The sequence below is a fragment of the Berghia stephanieae genome, chromosome 14 (genome assembly GCF_034508935.2).
Source record: "Berghia stephanieae isolate SIO BIC M18660-M18661 chromosome 14, UCSD_Bste_1.3, whole genome shotgun sequence".
NCBI classification, from domain to species: domain Eukaryota; kingdom Metazoa; phylum Mollusca; class Gastropoda; order Nudibranchia; family Aeolidiidae; genus Berghia; species Berghia stephanieae.
The window spans coordinates 33,312,401-33,330,015 of record NC_088373.1 but is presented as its reverse complement, the minus strand read 5'-3'; the positions used below and the strand labels follow the sequence as shown (position 1 = coordinate 33,330,015).

Here is a 17,615-nt window from a genome sequence, read left to right as displayed (position 1 = left end):
CAACAAAAATGTTAGTAGGAAAGTGCCAGAAGACAACAGAGAATAAAACCTTTTCTATCTAGTCAACATCGGCAACAACATCAGAGCTTATTCTTCACATCCCCACTTAGTCCGATGTTCCGGGCAAGAGTAAACTTCGCGCCCCTACTTGAAAAGACACACCTTAGAAGCGGAGGTGACTCAGCGTACTCTTTAGATTCCAACACATTGTCTCTATACCCCTCATTTTAAAGCAATAGCAACAAAAACAGCAACGAAAATATTCCTCAGCATCAAAATCGAAGGATATCATATTATCAACACAGGCCAAATGCAAGTGATTTCATTTCAAGGCAAATTACAAGGTGCATATTAGAAACAACTATCGGGCATAGAAGACACAGTAAGTGACCATCATTTGAGGTCAAAGAACCTCACATAGCCAAAATGCCCTAATAACAAAAAAGAAACTCATTATAGTTAATATCAAATATTTTACCAAAAAATCTGAATTCGTTTGTACATCACATAATTTTAACAATAACATTTCTCTTCCAGATATAAGAACATAATGATGTAAAGCTGGAAAAGGTTTTGTATATTGTCAATTATGAACTTATTCCATTTGATTTTAAAGGTTTTAAAAGAGTAATTTATATAGTGAATAGATAAAACATATCAGGTGAAATCTGACAGATGATATGGAAGGAAAATTGAAGAAAATAACATGAGACATATAATTTGTGAAAATAGTCATCGCCTTGCAGATATAGATGAAATTAAAAATTACTAATGATAAAATTTGTGAGTCAAATGCTGATGGGTCATCAACAACAGGATAACGTTGATTTTAATTCTTTTCTATGGATCTCACCATTCAATGATTGTGTATTTCACTTTGTCCAATAAATAAGATATGGGTTTTATCTCCAAGATATGATTCCAGTATCCGCCTGTTTTGTTTATCTTGTGGCAAAGGCCAATGTCGAATAAACGAGATTAGTATTGTCTATATGTATATTGATGTTTTGACTGCAGAAAAGAGGCGTGAATGTGATCATTCTAAATTTGAATTCTCGCGAGTCCCAGGTTTGGGAGCGGTTGCCATGGTGATTGCTTATTAATTCGATCAATATTTGAGACCAACTTTCTAAATAGTAGTTTATTGGAGAGTATGCAGTTAATTAGCTTAACTCAATTTTTATCGTTTATTTCTAATCCAATCTCTCCTACCCACCATAGTTAAAAATGTTTCTGAAAATATTTGTATACCAAAAATCGTCTCATAACATTATCATGTCGGACCGATTCGAACTCATCAAAGTCAATTTCAAATTAATATATAAAGAAATACAAATTTAGTGGAATGCCAAAATGTGTTCATTTTCTACAATGACACCGAGTAACGAGTTTTTCGTCTCATCTAATCCATTCAGACATAACACCGCTTTTAGATGTCGTGCCACACATTGATTTTTATACTAAAGTTCAAAATTTTAAAAAAACACGACGTAAACCTGCATATTAGTGTAGCTATACAAAGATATCAGAACAGAGTTATGTCCTTAGAAATATCACAAATATTTATCTTCAGATTTTGTTATTTCAAAAACTAATCTAGAAACGACAAATTGTCATTGAATCATTTTGGATTGAACTCGAGCAGGACAATTTATTTCTCAAGTTTTGTTTTTTCTTGGACATATTAGGAAGCAGGCAACGTTGTAAGATTTTTAGAAAAACTGAACAAGAAATAAAAATACGAGAAAAAAAATTATCCCAACAAAAAAAAGACGAAATCGACCCAGGGCGAGGTCCAGCAATGTTTATTAATTTTTATATAGTTTTCCTGCATTGTCTGGCATCTTTCATACATACTTTTTCTGTTATATATCATTCTACTTTGTCTAATACTCATTATTACACAAACACATATTTTCAGATCGTTTTGATTACACATCTCAGTGCCTGCTCTCTAACTTGTTACTTGTTTTGTCAGCATTGTATACACATCACTCATTAGTCAATTGGAGGAAGAGGACTGGTCCGACGTTGAAGTTTTACTCTGTTTAAAGGATCTAATTTAGAAGAAAAAAAATAACAACTTCATTTTCTGTAGAGCGTTACATCTCCATCGACGTTTCCCCTTTAGAAATTAATCCTTTGTCAGAAAAAAAAGATCTTTCTATTCTGGGATACTTTAAGATGTTCCGTTATCCATTGGCGAAACCTTTGGGCTCTGGAAAAGTAAAATGACAATCGTTGTATGTTTTATTAATTCTTAAGGAATTTACGGTACTTGCAACACATTTATTTCATTTAATGCAATGGATGGTAGAAAATGGGATATTGAAATGATATATATTTTCAATTTAAATCAAATGAGTAAAATTAAGACAACGGGGAACGATTAGAATAAGAAACAGACGAATATTCAGAGATCACACTATCTTAGTTTCTGACCACCTAAAGGGCTCAACTTGAGACAAATACATTGTCACAATAGATGGAACACAATCCGAAGTTCACAATCCATCACATAACTGAGAGATGATTTTTTTAATAAATGATCTCAGGGAACAAACAGGACACAGTTGACTGTTTTCTTCTAATGCAATAATTCCAACAAGGACCAGGGCAAAACAAAGTGATTCCAATCTAAGACATCAACAGAGAGAATTTCAGAAAGCAAATACAAGATGATAGAAGCGACATTTGAAATGACCCCATCAAAGAGGACATATGTGTATGATTAATGTGATCCTTTGACTAAGAACGGTGCATATGATGTGCCCTGAGTTAACACAATCAGAACATTGCCATCCGGAAATGTAATTAACCAAAACACTTAACTACGTCTAACCTTGAACGTATTCTGGTTAATACAGTTTAATGAGACTTGTTGATAAAATGGATGACAAAATACAATAGCAAAGACCTAGATAACGTCAACTTCGTTCTATCTACAGGAAGAAGCGACGTTGATGTCACTCAGCTCTTTGTTATTGGGTTTAGTGAGACATGTTTATGCTTTACATTAATTCTCACTAAATTGTATCAATCAGATAATACAGATTTAAGGTTAAACTTTGTTTTGGATTTTGCTACGTTATATTCGGCTGGCGGGTGTTGTGAGTCATTTAATTAACCGCGTAGCATCAATAGTTTCGAGATGTTCTAAATGCAATTGAATTCAAAGTTAGTCAAACTGATCGAAAATAAATATGACTTTTCAGGTTCTTAACGCTCTCCTTGCCACCAAGAGCAAAATTGTCATATTTTTACGACACAATATACATTTTTAGACTTATTTTGTACATTGTAAACATTGAAGAATGATCTTTGTTTAATTAATAAATAACATACTGTTGTTTCGTAATGTATTTGTTTGAGCTTAAAATATCATTTTTTCCACTGGAAAAGCCAGCAATTTTGGGAAAATACTGAAAATGATAAATGAGGAGAGAGGTAAATCTCAAAATTATAATATGCACAATCAGAAATAAATCACATGTAAAATGTGAATGCAACAATGCCTGCCAATGCAAGAAAAAGTTCAAGAAAAATTAACATTTCAAAAAATCCTCAAGGGGAAATCAGTTGGTCCGAGGTTAGATCCACAGTCAAGAAAGACTGATGATGAGTCAATCTTCATCACATGAAGATGCATTTTGGATTGGATTTTATTATATTTTTGTTTATTGTAATTTTATTTTTTGAGTTGTCTGGGACAATTTTATACACACTGTTTATCTTCATCTTGTAGCATTGGCTGCTCCTTAAATTGTCACTTTGATAAAACCGCATAAACACAACTGAAATCTGATGTTCTTGGATATCAATTCAAATTCCAGCATTTAAGTCATTCCTACACATTCGATGTGTTTCAAAATATCACTGTGTCACAACACTGGACCCTTACCCTTCACTGGCATTACACACTAAATTGCCAATGTGATAGTTCTCTGTCATCGATCTTATTTTTAATAATATATTCATGCTTTCATTGATCTTTGTTGTTGGGTGAAGAAGAATTCTGAAGCGGAAGTGTTCCGTGTTTTGTATTTTGTATTTCTTTCTGAAGTTGTAATATTGATTTTTATATTTAACTTTTTATAACAATTGCCAAGCCAGCCGGCTTGAGGAAAGAGATACAATGATAGAAGATTATTGTTCAATCTTAAAATTTTTTTGTTCTTTTATTTCTATTAAAAGACATCAATAAAACCAAAGACCTCAAATTATTAACTTGTTCAAACTTCTTTGCGACACTGAATCATGTGTAGTATTAAAATTGAGTTTATTTTATAGAATGTAATATCCACCAAATGTGCTCAGAACGCTTTACAAGGATCCCTAAACCTAACCATAACCTCAATCCTAACCCTAACAATAACCTTTACTCTAACCCTAAACCTAACATCAAACAACAGGAAATCTTAATATGTAGAACACCTGTTAGGCGATATTATAGGGTGTTTTTTTTTTCTTTTTTGACAGATACAGCAATGTTAAAGGTCGGGTACTCATTTTACATCTGAGTCTGGTGACATAATGTGAGTAAAGAGTCTTGACCGAGGGTTAAATGATGCACCAAGCGAGGCTCGACCCAGGACTTTCACATCCGAATGCGATTGTCATACTACAAGACCACATAGCCACAGCAATTCTTGTTGTTTATAATTTGAGTGTAATAAATATTGTTTTAATCTGTAGGTATGCCACCTCTGGAAAATGCCTGGAAGTATTCTGTAAAGGAGAGTTAATTTTACGATATTGAATTTATACAGAAAGGTAGAATTCTCATGGCATCCACTAGCCAGGTATAGCATACCAACATTCTAAATTATGTGTAACCTTGAGCGTTTATACTCTGATATCATTTAGTGAGTGTTCATTATAAAATTTGCAGCAAAGATCTGAATCACGTAAGTTTTGTTCCTTCAGTTAAACTACACTGATTGACATGAAGTGTGGGTTTACTGAACCTTCTAACAATGAAATACACACTTAATCGGTGGGCATTTTACTTTGGAAAGAGTCCTAAATGGTGGTCAAATTGTTGTAAAATTTAAGAATATAAAACACAGTGATTTTTATAATATGTAGGTTTACAGCACGTTACTATTGTTTAGCTATGGACCTTTGGGAAGAATCATAAAAAATGGTATGTAAGAGCTGAGTTTATTAGAGTGAAACACACATAGTGGCAAGGTTTTATAAATTAACAGACCAATTATTTTACTGATGGAATACTCGTCTGTTGTTCAGGTATCAAAGGTTGGGGAAAAGACTGAAATGGTCGTTATGTGAAGGATTATTTATACGTCGATACCGAACGTTACTTTTAACAATAGAATACACAACTATTTGGTGGGCATTTCACTATGGAAAGATTCCTATATAGTGGTCAAAATGGAGTAAGTTTTAATTGAAGACTATAATTGATTGACACTGATTTTTATAATGTGTAGGTACACAACACGTTACTGTTATGTAGGTTTTGTGGATAAAACACGTCATTGGTATATTATGTGGGGTTTACCACAAATTACTTTTACTGATGGGATACTCACCTTTCTGGATTGGGTATTGCTTTGGTCTTTGCCTGTAGGATATATGTTGACGATTAGAAAATATTTTAATAAATAAGAAGTACTTTCATTAATTTCCCTCTAACACTCTTAAATTATTTTGAAAAGTCGTTTAGAACCAACATTAATCAATATTCCATGTCTCACATCTTTATGACAAACAGGCTCAAATCTGAATTCAATATTTAAAGCATAACATTTTTAGCCAAATTACATTTCTAAAAATTGAACTTTTTTAGAGTGGTTTGAACACTGGTTTTTCCAATGCAAAGGCCAGGGTCATACTACTAGATCATGTAATGCTGCAGATACTATTTATTTCTTTACGGCGCTTGCAACACAATTATTTGACAACAGCGCCAGTTAAATAATAGAAAAAATGAGTCCAAAATATGTTAAATAAATAATTCATCCGAGAAAATGATTTTGGGTTTGAATTGTTCTTAATGGTTTTTCGGTACTTGCGACTCCTTATATTAGTCCACGCAAAAAGTAAAAACATGTGATAGTAAAAAGATTCTAAAAATACAATTGAAAGGATATGAGAAAATATAAGACAAAGTGAATAATCAAAATAGGTAACATATGTTTTTCGAAGACTATAACACTGATTTAATTTTTTGTGATCACATAAAAGTTATGCAGACACCTGCGATTATTCCACTAAGAGGTATACCCATAAATGTTTATAAATACATCAAACAAAAAAAGAAAACATGGTTAAAAATTAATAAGAGAGAGGTGATTTACAAGGAAAGACATATCATATCTCAAAACTTACTAAATATTTGACTGTTTGCCTCTCAGCTAAGTCTCGACAACGGCCTTAACAAAACCAAATAATCTCAAAAGAAAGAATTAATGAAACTCATATAACATTCACCGTGGTTAGAAGACGAAACATGACCTACTGACTAAAATGTTGGGTCAAAGACCCCATCCACCACTAAAAAAGTAAGAGAAAGGGGATTTGGTTTAAATACGCATTAGACGGTGATATATTTAGTGCGATATCACCTAAATGTCGCATCTTTACCCCAGGAGAGGAATCTAATCAGAGGGAAACAATCCAGATGTTTTGCAAGATATGTTGAAAAAGAAATATAACTATCAGTAATTATCAATGAGACCATTTACATGGTGAGAAAAAATTATCACTTCCACAACTCACTCTCTACATTTGATTGTTTCCCTCTCAACCAAGGAGTCCAGCATGATCCATAAAGAAAACCCAAAACCCCCAAAAATAATCCCATTCTAAGACAAAGATAGAACGCATAACAGAATACTCATTTAGGCCACCCAGGATGTAGACCATCAATCCAGTGGGGATAGGAAACACAGCAGGTGACCGCCATCCCACCATGGAGGTCAAATGACTCTACCCAGGACGTACGGTATAATTTTTAACTGTAATTTTATCTAATTCGTGATTATTTTGGCTTTGCCCGACAATGATTCTTAAAAGTTTATTTCATTTAAAATGACAATCTAAGGATATAAACTTTGAACATTGATTTGCTATTGCAAAATTATTTTTGTATCACGTCACCTAAAAACAAAAATAAGGGAAGCCGTTCGCATTTTCACTTTACTCGTGCAGCAATAGAAGTGGGATGGAGTGGAGAGACGCTTACGACTTGTCATTCAAAAGAGTGGTGGTACCGTGAAGCTTTAGATCCGACAAATGCGGAAACATATTATCACAATTAAGGGATCAGAAAAAAAATAATAATAAAAAAAGATAACTATAATAAATTTTAAATAAAATTGCTAAAGTCAAATTGATGTCGTTGCAGTTGTTCTTGAGGCATTCAAACATGAATTGTGCAAAAGTTTAAACACAAACACGCTGTAAATTAAGATTTATATCAAAAACCCTTTTCTAGTCATAGCATTATAACTCTGGTAGAAAAGGACGAACGATGTTAAAATTGCATCAAACAAAACGAACGTAAATCAATTTTGCACGAATGATAACATTCACATGATGACATCTTAAATAACTTTATAGTTTTTCAAATCTAAAATGTGTCATTATTATGTATAACACATTGTACACACTCAACCAACCTTTGGTTTTCCAATATAGGTAAATTGAAACCAGAATGATGAGGAACACAAGCACAAGGCAAGAGACGATGATGATTATCAATTCCAGATCGGCGTCGTCATCCGGTGGATCTGCAACAACAAAAAAGAGAATATCAACACAAAACAGCTTGAGAATGGGATGCAATGAAATCTAAAATGGTTGTTCAAAATTTTATAAGTTTATTTGTTCGATCTCTACCTGGTACTAGCATGGTTTTCTCCAACGAGTAGAATTTGTAAGATATCTCTTGAGGGGAAAAAATTGACACTGTTTCATTGGGGACCAAAGACATAAATTACAGGTGTATAAGCAGGGTCAGGGAGATATGCTACAAGCCTGATTAATTTGGCAGTATGAAAAAATGAATTCATCTTGTTATCTGTCTTATAGTGACAGGGAATTACTCCTTCAAAATCATATCATCATCATCATCATCATCATCATCATCATCATCATCATCATCATCATCATCATCATCATCATCATCATCATCATCATCATCATCATCATCATCATCATCATCATTATCATCATCATCATCATCATCATCATCATGATCTTCATCATCAAATGCTTAACATCCATCACTAACATCTTCACCTCCATCTGTAAACTCTCAATTCGTACCTGTCAACTTTGGCTGGAATGGAATCGTCTCTACAACAGAATTCAATGTCAGGGCTTGACAAGTGAACGGCATCAGATGATCTTAAAGAAGATAACAATTGATGAAACCTTAAGGAAATATAATTTTTTATATCATGCAAAACTATTATAAATGGCAAAACATAATTGAAACAAAAATCTTAAAGTAATATTTCAACAAAGAATTGTACTTTGCAATTAAAATCGTTTTTGAATAAAAAGCATATATAGAGGCATGCTTCCAATTATTGGGTCCTAATACTTCAGTTGGACAAGAACTCGCTTCACAATAAAAGGGACCGAGATTGAGTCCAAGTGCAGTCGATTTTTTTTTCTGGCTCCTCTGTCCACCAAGCAGTGAATGGGCCTCTATCTTACGGAGGGTACCTTTCAATAGACTAGCTTCCTATCCAAAGGAAGCAATTGATATTGTTCATTGGACGCTATTGAACCAGGATTAAAATCCGACTTCATGGGTCTAATGGCTGTGAAGGATTAAAGGCTTCTAAATTTTACGTCATGGTACGAAACTGAAGGATTCAGCTGGTCTTTGATACTGATCGTAAGTAAATTTACTTCAACAAAATGTAAGATTAATCATTTCATAACACCATTATGAGGTGGATGTTCGAATAAATCAAATGTTTTAACACTTTCAATTAGTTAACATTGTAATCTGGAAAAACACGATTTTAAAATTGGTCCGAAAACTCAACCTTCAAATATCAATGGATTTTAAAATCCTCAATTTCCTAAAGACCCTCAAACATAGTTATTTAAAAAAAACCTCACGACCTCCCAGGTTTAAGAGTTTTTGCTAAGATGAGAATGAATTAAATGGATCGATATTTGACGGACGAGTTGTCTGCCCCAATGTTTAAATTCATGTCTTTCCAGGGTACGCCGTTGCATATTGAAGATTCTATAAATATTTCATTTATTTGGACACCCACCACAAAATGTTATGTATGGATTAATCTTACGTTTTGGATAACAGCATACCGTACTCTGGTACGGCGGTTAAACGGTTAAAATCACCCTACCGTTCATGTCAACTTCAAGTACTGCTTCAAAGTCCCCGGATGCAAGAGTTCTATTGTTGGCGTCCACCCATCTCACGTCACCCTGGGGAACTCCCGGATTCACCAACCGACAAGTACAATTTGCATTGCGTTTAGACATTTCAACTCCATGATAATTCGTTCCTTCAATTTTAGGCGGGCATCCAGAGAGTTCTGCAGTCGGCATCTCTGCAAGGACAATTTAATTATGATACATAATAAAATTCTTCAAGAGATGGTGAGGCAAGTTTCAACTAAAAGATATCGAACACTATTGAAGATCATTTTTGTCTAATTAACAGATCTGATAAACGTACCCATATATGGATTGAATTCACTCTATAATCGACAATATTATGTGTAGATTAAGAATATGTAAAGTACACAATGAGCCAATAAAGTTTTTGTAATTAAGTAAATGTCAGGTCAAAACCTTTGATGTGGGAAAAAACAAGGCTATGTCCGATAACTAATGTTAAGTAGTATATGCACTTAGAATAATCATAATAATTGTATCAATTCTTTAGATTACCATATTATATTAAAACAGTTATAAATATATTTTTTTCATGACAGCAATTATCCTTGAGGACACTATATGAGAGATAAAAGTGACATATGATACATTGCTCCGGTACTTACGAAGGGTAATCTTGTCTTCCACAAAAATATTCGATTTGACACTATTTTCGGCTTTACATGTCACAGTAAGGTCGAGCTGTGGTTTTCTTTCTTTGTTGACTGGTGCTTGAAAACTGAACGTCCATCTTGATATGTTCGCTATTGTCATGTTTTTATCTGGCTTATCCACAGTTATGATTTTTTCTCCTCTACCATTTCTCCCAAACACACTGACATTCACGGATGGAGTGACGTCAACGGGGATGTCACAAGTTATACGCAGTTTGGAGGGATTTTGACTGTCTTTGATGCTATCATTCTTCAGCGTTTCCAATACGCCAATAGACACCTCAGTTGGACCATCTGAGTAGAATTATAAACAATAAGAACGACGTGGATACTCTTTATAAATCAGATTATAGATAATGATTCCTAAATGATCAAATAATGTTATCAGTGAGTATATAATCATAATAAAGCTCCCATTTTGTCATTTATTCTGTATTTATGACCATTATTGTTCTCGTTGTTACATTGTTAAGATTGTTTTGTTGCCGTCCATTAGATTTTTTTTTTTAATGACGGTTCTTTGTTTGAAAGCTGTCCACTGAGGCCATCGATTACAGACTGTTAACTACGTGAGTTTGGTAAGACATGTATTGAAAAATTTGGCCAGAATAAAAACGTATTAAAAAAAAATTGCCAGAGAAATTCGTACTGAAAGCATTTGGACAGAAAAACGCGTGTTTTATCGATTTGAAGAAAAACAATTATGAAATAAATACGGCCATAAAAACACGTATTGAATAGATTAAACATTTGGCAATAAATACACATTTGAAAATTGGCCAAACGGCATGTATTTAAATTAGACAAGACAAACACGTATTTAAAAATATGATCTGAAAAACACGCATTTGAAAAATTGGTCGATTTAAATGACGCCCATCTGGGCAACTCTAAAACCCGGGATTAAAGCAAGGCTGGAATGTTTTATCAAGGTCATTCAAATCTAACGATATTTGAAAGATACATTTTCTGTCCAATGTTGTGAATACACCTCTTTCCGGAGTGCGGTAGTTTACTGGATAAAAGATAAAGGGAGAGCACCTACTTAATGTACTTAAAGCGGTTTCCATAGGATTCAAAGCACACAGTTAAACTGAACACGAAAGATTAAACAAGAAGGCTATATGGCGATTTTAGATTCTCTTTTTATTTTCCTTTTTATTAAGGCAATGCTGATAACAATCAGGTACTAACGCCTGAATACGAATAGAAAACGTAGGTAACATCCTTCTCAAATAACCCATTTCGACCTACAAGTAAGGATTCGAATTTTATACCACAGCACCATAACTTTGCTAGTTATATTCAGCGTTTAAACGTGCTCAAAACACGTTACAACACGGTCCATAGCCAATAGCAACACTTAACATGAAGGAAGATGTATGGCCACAGTTATGGGATGTTACATTTTTTTTTTCCAACAAAGGCAACACAGTTAACGACCATGTACACATTTCACAGCCGAGTACAATAAGAGAGTTTGAATAAAAACGGTTTTATACGTATAGCAGAGTGAGCCTTGAACAATCAAGCCTTGGTTCCAAGGGCCCACATACTATAATTCAAATTACTACCTCCAAGAGAAAGTTTAAACCTGAAAAAATAGAGAGTGGTATTTTTATTTCTTTTATACATGTTTTATTCTACTTGAGACACAGTTAGGTTAAACAAAATAAAGGGATTTTTTTTAAGGTAAGAGTTGCAATTGATGGTTTGACTTTATTAAGCATTACCCAATTAATTAGTATATGTCCTGTCAATTTCCTGTTTCGTCCCCATTACTATTTATTTCCTTTACCAAATGCCTTGGGATGCCCGTAATACATGCCAAGGACACGAATATAGCAGGTCCAGTTAGTCAGTATTTATTCACAATATTTTGACAAACTGATAAAGGAATTCCATTGCAAAACTTGACGCTACGATGATTTTTTTTAAACAATCAACTGTGATACAATTGTGAGTGATGCTCATGATATGTGGGCTGTTTACTCCAAGTTACAGGCACCTAATTAAGGTGGCTATCAGTCTTCCTTTCCCGCTCAGTGGTTGATATCAGGGCTAAAACATACTTTTGAGACATAAATAAAAGAACGTAAATATTTATTTTATTAGTTTTGATAAATCATACGATGACTGACCAAATGTTCTGCATGTTGATTGAAGAAGTTAAGGCTTATACTATAAGATATTAGTTACAATTTACGTGGGGGCTTTAAGACACAATAGGTGCCTCCCTGCCCACTATGAAAGGTCACAAATCCGATCCAAAATACAAATTAAATACTCACATATATAGTTTACTTGGAAACTTGTTGAGGCCAGTGATTTTCCTATAGTATTTTCAGCTTCACAACTGAACGTCTTCGAGGAAACTTTTTTTCGGGGTTGGAGATTAGGATGGAATAAAAGGGAAAAAATACACCAAGTTGATATATACACAACGTCAGTAATGATGACAATTTTATATAAAAATTGGGCAAGAAAACACGTATCTAAATATTGACTAACCTTATCATGACAACACACTCAAACGGGGACTTCGTCAAAATAAAAGGAACAAATATATATTTGGCAATCAACAATTAAGCATACTTGAATATATTTTTAAAATTATTGACATTCGTGGATATCTTTTTATTTTATTTGCAATAAATTATGCAAATTCTGTAAATAAAGTAAATGTCACAAAATGTATACCTCCATGTTCCCTAATATAACCAACATAGACATAATTAGGGTGTTCACGGATAAGCTGCCCCGTGTCTCCATCTAACCATCTGGCCATAGATCCTTCTCTTGGAAATCCTAAATTGAAAAGTGTGCAGTGACATTCAAAGGGGTCGTCAGGACCTCCAGCTACTACCCATATCTTTTCTCCTTTGGTTTTAGCTTCGTAAATGGGACACTTTGCTATCACGGCTGATGGTAAGTCTGTAGAATTGAATTTTGAAATCAAATAGACAAAAATATATTTACATTTAATTAAAAGTGATGAAAGAGAATTAATATCACAGAACAAAATATCAAACGCGGGAATTTTCGGGTTAAAGATGTTATTCGTGTATGTAATAACAAAATATAAACAATGCATAATAAATGGGTCACATAAAATCCTGACAGAAAAGTAGTTGAAGTATTTAGTGCATTAAGTAAGTTCAATATCTTCCATCACTTTTAACGATAAACAGCTTCATTTCGCTTCCACCATTATTGTTCGATTGTGTGTGGTCTAGAGGTATTTGAACGTTCAGGTTTTGAGTCACGCTATGAGCGGCGCACAGTTGAGTCGTTGGGAAAACTCTCTTTACTCACATTATATAAATATACTCAGGTGTGTAATGAACATCTGGCCGTGAACGGCATTGTCCCTGAAAGAAAACAGTTCAACATCGCCTAAGAGCCGTCATGTCACGCCCAATGTTCAGTGTTGCATGTGGTAGCGACATCTTATTTAGCTATTTGATGATGTCTGTCGAATAGTACATGTCAAGATGAATTCAATGACGTTTTTTTTTTTTTTATTTTGTCAGGAACAAGACTTAGTCAAAGACATGTTTACACTGGAAAATACAATGATATTCATCATTTTTAAAGATTAAAGATTTTATTTTTCAAATTCAGATAACAATATGATGGAAGTAGATCACATCAAAATCAACAGATCAAGTTCATTTGTCTACACGATACGTTTTAATAACTCTCCTTATCAATTACAGAACAATTCTCATATGCCTTGGGATACAATCCAACCAATTTCTCATTTTGATGTCGTTTGGAAATAACAAAACATAAATAATTGTGCTCTTATAAATGTACAAAATTAGACTCTGTATTGTAGAGTTATTTTTTTTATGTACAATATTAATTATTGAATATAATTGATGTTTTTTTCTGTTTTGATAAGAAAAATAAATTTTAGTGGTGGGTTGGTGTAAAGTCGTGGCAAAAATTCTCAAAATGTCAGGAAAATATTTAATGAGAAATAATCTTAACCTTAAATCTGACCTACCTGAGAAAATCGGTGTGAATGGGATTTCCTGAACCACAGACCATAGTGTCAATGCTTGGCACATGAATGTCTTGTTATGGTCTAGATCAGATTTAGATTAAAACATGGTCACGTAATAGAAGAATATAATATACGGGCGTAGCTGTCTGTTCAATGAAGGTGTCCGTTTAATGAATGTGATAAATCGAAAAATGTATGATTTCATTGTTGAATAGATTTGAACTCAATCTCAATACAGCTGCTTTCGACATCTTAAAAAAACTCAGCTCTCCTTTTTTTGTGACTGGGGTAGGGTGTGATTTTTGTTCTGTTGTTATTCTCATATATGAATCGGTCACTTACCATTTAATTCCCCACTGTAGGCGCCGTAAATGGTTCACATGCATTTTAAGACATTGGTTGCAATAAAAAATAATGAGAGGTATTATTAATGGTATCGATTCAATGGAAGTACTCCTACCATAATTGTCATACTCACTAACCGGTAGGTTGACACACAAGTTACGAGTTAATATATTTCGATGGGAAATGTCGAAACAATATACATAGTCTATAATATGTTTTTAGAATATTAGACCAAGACCCGTTCTCTATCGATTAAAATTATCATCGTTTTGGCATAACTCTTAAACTTAGGTCTTGCTACACTTTAGATAGAAATGCATTGTAACTTAAAGTACTTTCTGTCAAATCGTAGAGATCCAATTGCCTAATCAACGCTGTGTGGAAATAAATGAAGTATGAAATGAAAATTGAAACTGTGCTTTTGTTCAATATCTTTTTGCGTCTTGTCAAGTCATGATACTCGAGACTCGTTTGGGTTGAGAGAATAAATGGACGTATCTAGGGTTTTATTCTGATGTTACCAATGTCTCTCGTCATCATCATCCATGCCTTTTTCACTCTGGGTCAGGGTATAGGCCTCAGACAAACAGTTTCCATCCTTCTCTATCCTGAGCTAACTTTTTAATCTCATTCCAGGTCTTACCACTTCTCTGTATATCAGCTTCTTTAATTCTTCTCCATGTTCCTCATGGCCTTCCCCTTGATCTTCTGCCCTGAGGGTTCCAGTCCAATACTTTCTTTGTTCCTACTCCCTGTGTATAAATCCCGTCCCCTCTTCCTGAATATAATGTCTCTGTCACATGCGATTTATCAATTTTTCTTATATTTTTAGGCACCGAATTCATGTTCGGATGGTACTTGGAAGAAAATGATTTGAGATTGGCATTGATTTGTGATCACGGGACCTGGTATGAGTGCCTTTATCTTGAATAAGGCTATCAATAGGGGTGTTGTCAGTCCATGACGGTCCCGAAAGAGTATCTTGACTTTTTGTATAATGCGTCTCTTAAGTAATGGTGACCAATTAGGATCTTGCGTATCTCACTGACGCTTTTAGTCCTCTTGTAATTGTTAAGAACAAACCGATATGCTCTGTTTCAACTTTCTTGAACTGTTCTATCTGGGTTTCATTTTTGGTGTTCCAATCCCATGCACTATAGTCTAACATTTGCCGTACGATGACTTTACTCTCAGTTTCTCTGATTTTCTAGGATAAGTTTGTACATGTCTTAAAATTATAAGTATTGTACTGGCGTTATCAAAAATTTCTCGATTCGGTGCTCTGCCCTAACCAACAAAAGGACAGTATCTGGGCTGACCCAGATCCAACCAGTTTTGCCGCAATCGACACATTTATTTTTTTCATTCATAACTCTTTAATTTTATTACATAGTGGAAGTCTTCTAACATTAAATAATAGCTTATGATAAATTGCGCTTTTCTCTTAGTCGGCGATTTTATTGACGTAATATGTTGCGTAATATTTTGAGATACTGTTTCTTGGCAAGCCAAGCAAATAACTCTACCTGAAACCAACAAAAGGACAGTATCTTATACGACCGTCTCACATACTGTTCACCCTGGTTAACCGCAACGCAAAATGCCTCGTTCGTATTCACCAAAAGAACAGTATATCAGTTAAGAATATAGCAAAATACGAATAACTCGATCGACAAACGTTTTACGTCAGCGAGGGCGAGCACTCGCCATCACGGACGAGTGAGAGGCAAGGCTAAGTGTGGTTGACCTGGCGTGAGGGGAATGAATAAATTATCTCCGTCAAGTTTGTAGGCGTGACTCTGATATAATATTACTACATTAGACTATTCCTCAATCTTTTAGACCCTGACTCCTTTTTCAAGATGAGTCTATTTTTATTAAGCATAATAGCTTTAATTTACGCTTATTGATGATTTTGGCTATCTTGTAAATTAGAAATTAATTGTGTATCAGGTTTTGTCATTGTACAACGATATTGGGGTGAGTGAGTGATAGTGAATTAAACCCAAGAATAGCTGGGAAATAGGGTATGTCCCCCTTCCCCCGCCCCCAACACGTACAACACACATACCTTTTTGTTTTAAAATCAATATCTTCCTTGTCATAGGAAACGAAAAGCATGAAATGGAACGAAATCTGTTGGTACATTTATACTGAATGAAATAGGCGACACCATTCTTACTAAATTTAAAAGGTGCCTAAATTATGAGCTAATAAGATGAACAAAAAAATATTTTGTCTTTAGCTAATTTCGCCCACAGGGAGTTACAATAGTACAATTTGGATAAAACAAGGGAATTAATTAAAAGTTCTGCTACATTAAATTACGAATTTTGCTTATTTTATTCATTTCTATGTACATAGATTGTATGGTGTTATTCACGTAGCAGCTTGTTATGGAAAGATGTTTACCAATGATGACGCTAAGGTTTTTTGATTTATTTGAAAATTCTGTTGTGCTATTTCCGAGAGTAATAGGTGAATTATTTACCTTCCACACATTAAAATCTCAGTTTTACTATCATTTACTATCATTTAATTTTAACTTGTTATGGTACATTCAAGATTTCATCTCATAAAACAGCTCGAAATTCGTTGTATTAAGAATTGTAAATTACTTAGGGGTACTGATTCATAAATTTGCGTATCACCAGCATTAAAATGATAACTCTGATTGAATCTGGATATCACACGAGAAAGGGGGTGCTTATACAGAAAAAAAAAGGACAGGGCAAAGAACGCACTCCAAAGTTTAGTAAAACTTGTTCTGACTGAATACCATTCACCACGACAGTCTGCCATCGATCCTGTAAATATGGTGTAATCCATTTAAGGGCAATTCCTTTTACGCCGAACGTATTTTCTAGTCTTCTTAACAAAATGTAATGGTCAATTGTGTCAAAGGGAGCTGAAAGATCTTAAAGGCATAATAAATTGATATTGTTAGCATTCGCATTATATAACAAAAGATTTTAAGAAGCGCCGTTTCAGTACTGTGTTGCTGTTTGTAGGCTGACTGAACTGTTGTTCTTAAGATGAGATAATAATTGTGTCAGTACTACCTTCTCCAAAAGTTTAGACAAAAAATAGAAGGATGTGTGGAAAGTAAGAGATATGAAGACGATGAAAAAGAAAAACACACAAAAAAAAACCCAAAAAACAACTAAACAAAAAACGCCTGGACAGACAGTCAC

The 17,615-nt window shown here is 34.0% G+C and overlaps 1 protein-coding gene across 1 annotated transcript in view; it reads right to left on the bottom strand.

Moving 5' to 3' along the window:
• Positions 1–1,663: 1,663 nt before the first annotated feature.
• LOC144959449 (uncharacterized) overlaps positions 1,664–17,615 on the bottom strand; it is a 65,287-nt gene continuing 49,335 nt past the window's right edge. Inside the window, exons 15-23 of the mRNA XM_078892041.1 lie at positions 14,077–14,157; positions 12,765–12,998; positions 12,356–12,439; positions 10,017–10,358; positions 9,357–9,563; positions 8,296–8,376; positions 7,647–7,757; positions 5,556–5,587; positions 1,664–2,218 (exon numbers count right to left, since the gene is read on the bottom strand). Coding sequence (XP_078748167.1) covers positions 2,180–2,218; positions 5,556–5,587; positions 7,647–7,757; positions 8,296–8,376; positions 9,357–9,563; positions 10,017–10,358; positions 12,356–12,439; positions 12,765–12,998; positions 14,077–14,157 — 1,211 coding nt within the window. The 3' untranslated portion in view covers positions 1,664–2,179. The remainder of the gene's footprint in view (positions 2,219–5,555; positions 5,588–7,646; positions 7,758–8,295; positions 8,377–9,356; positions 9,564–10,016; positions 10,359–12,355; positions 12,440–12,764; positions 12,999–14,076; positions 14,158–17,615) is intronic.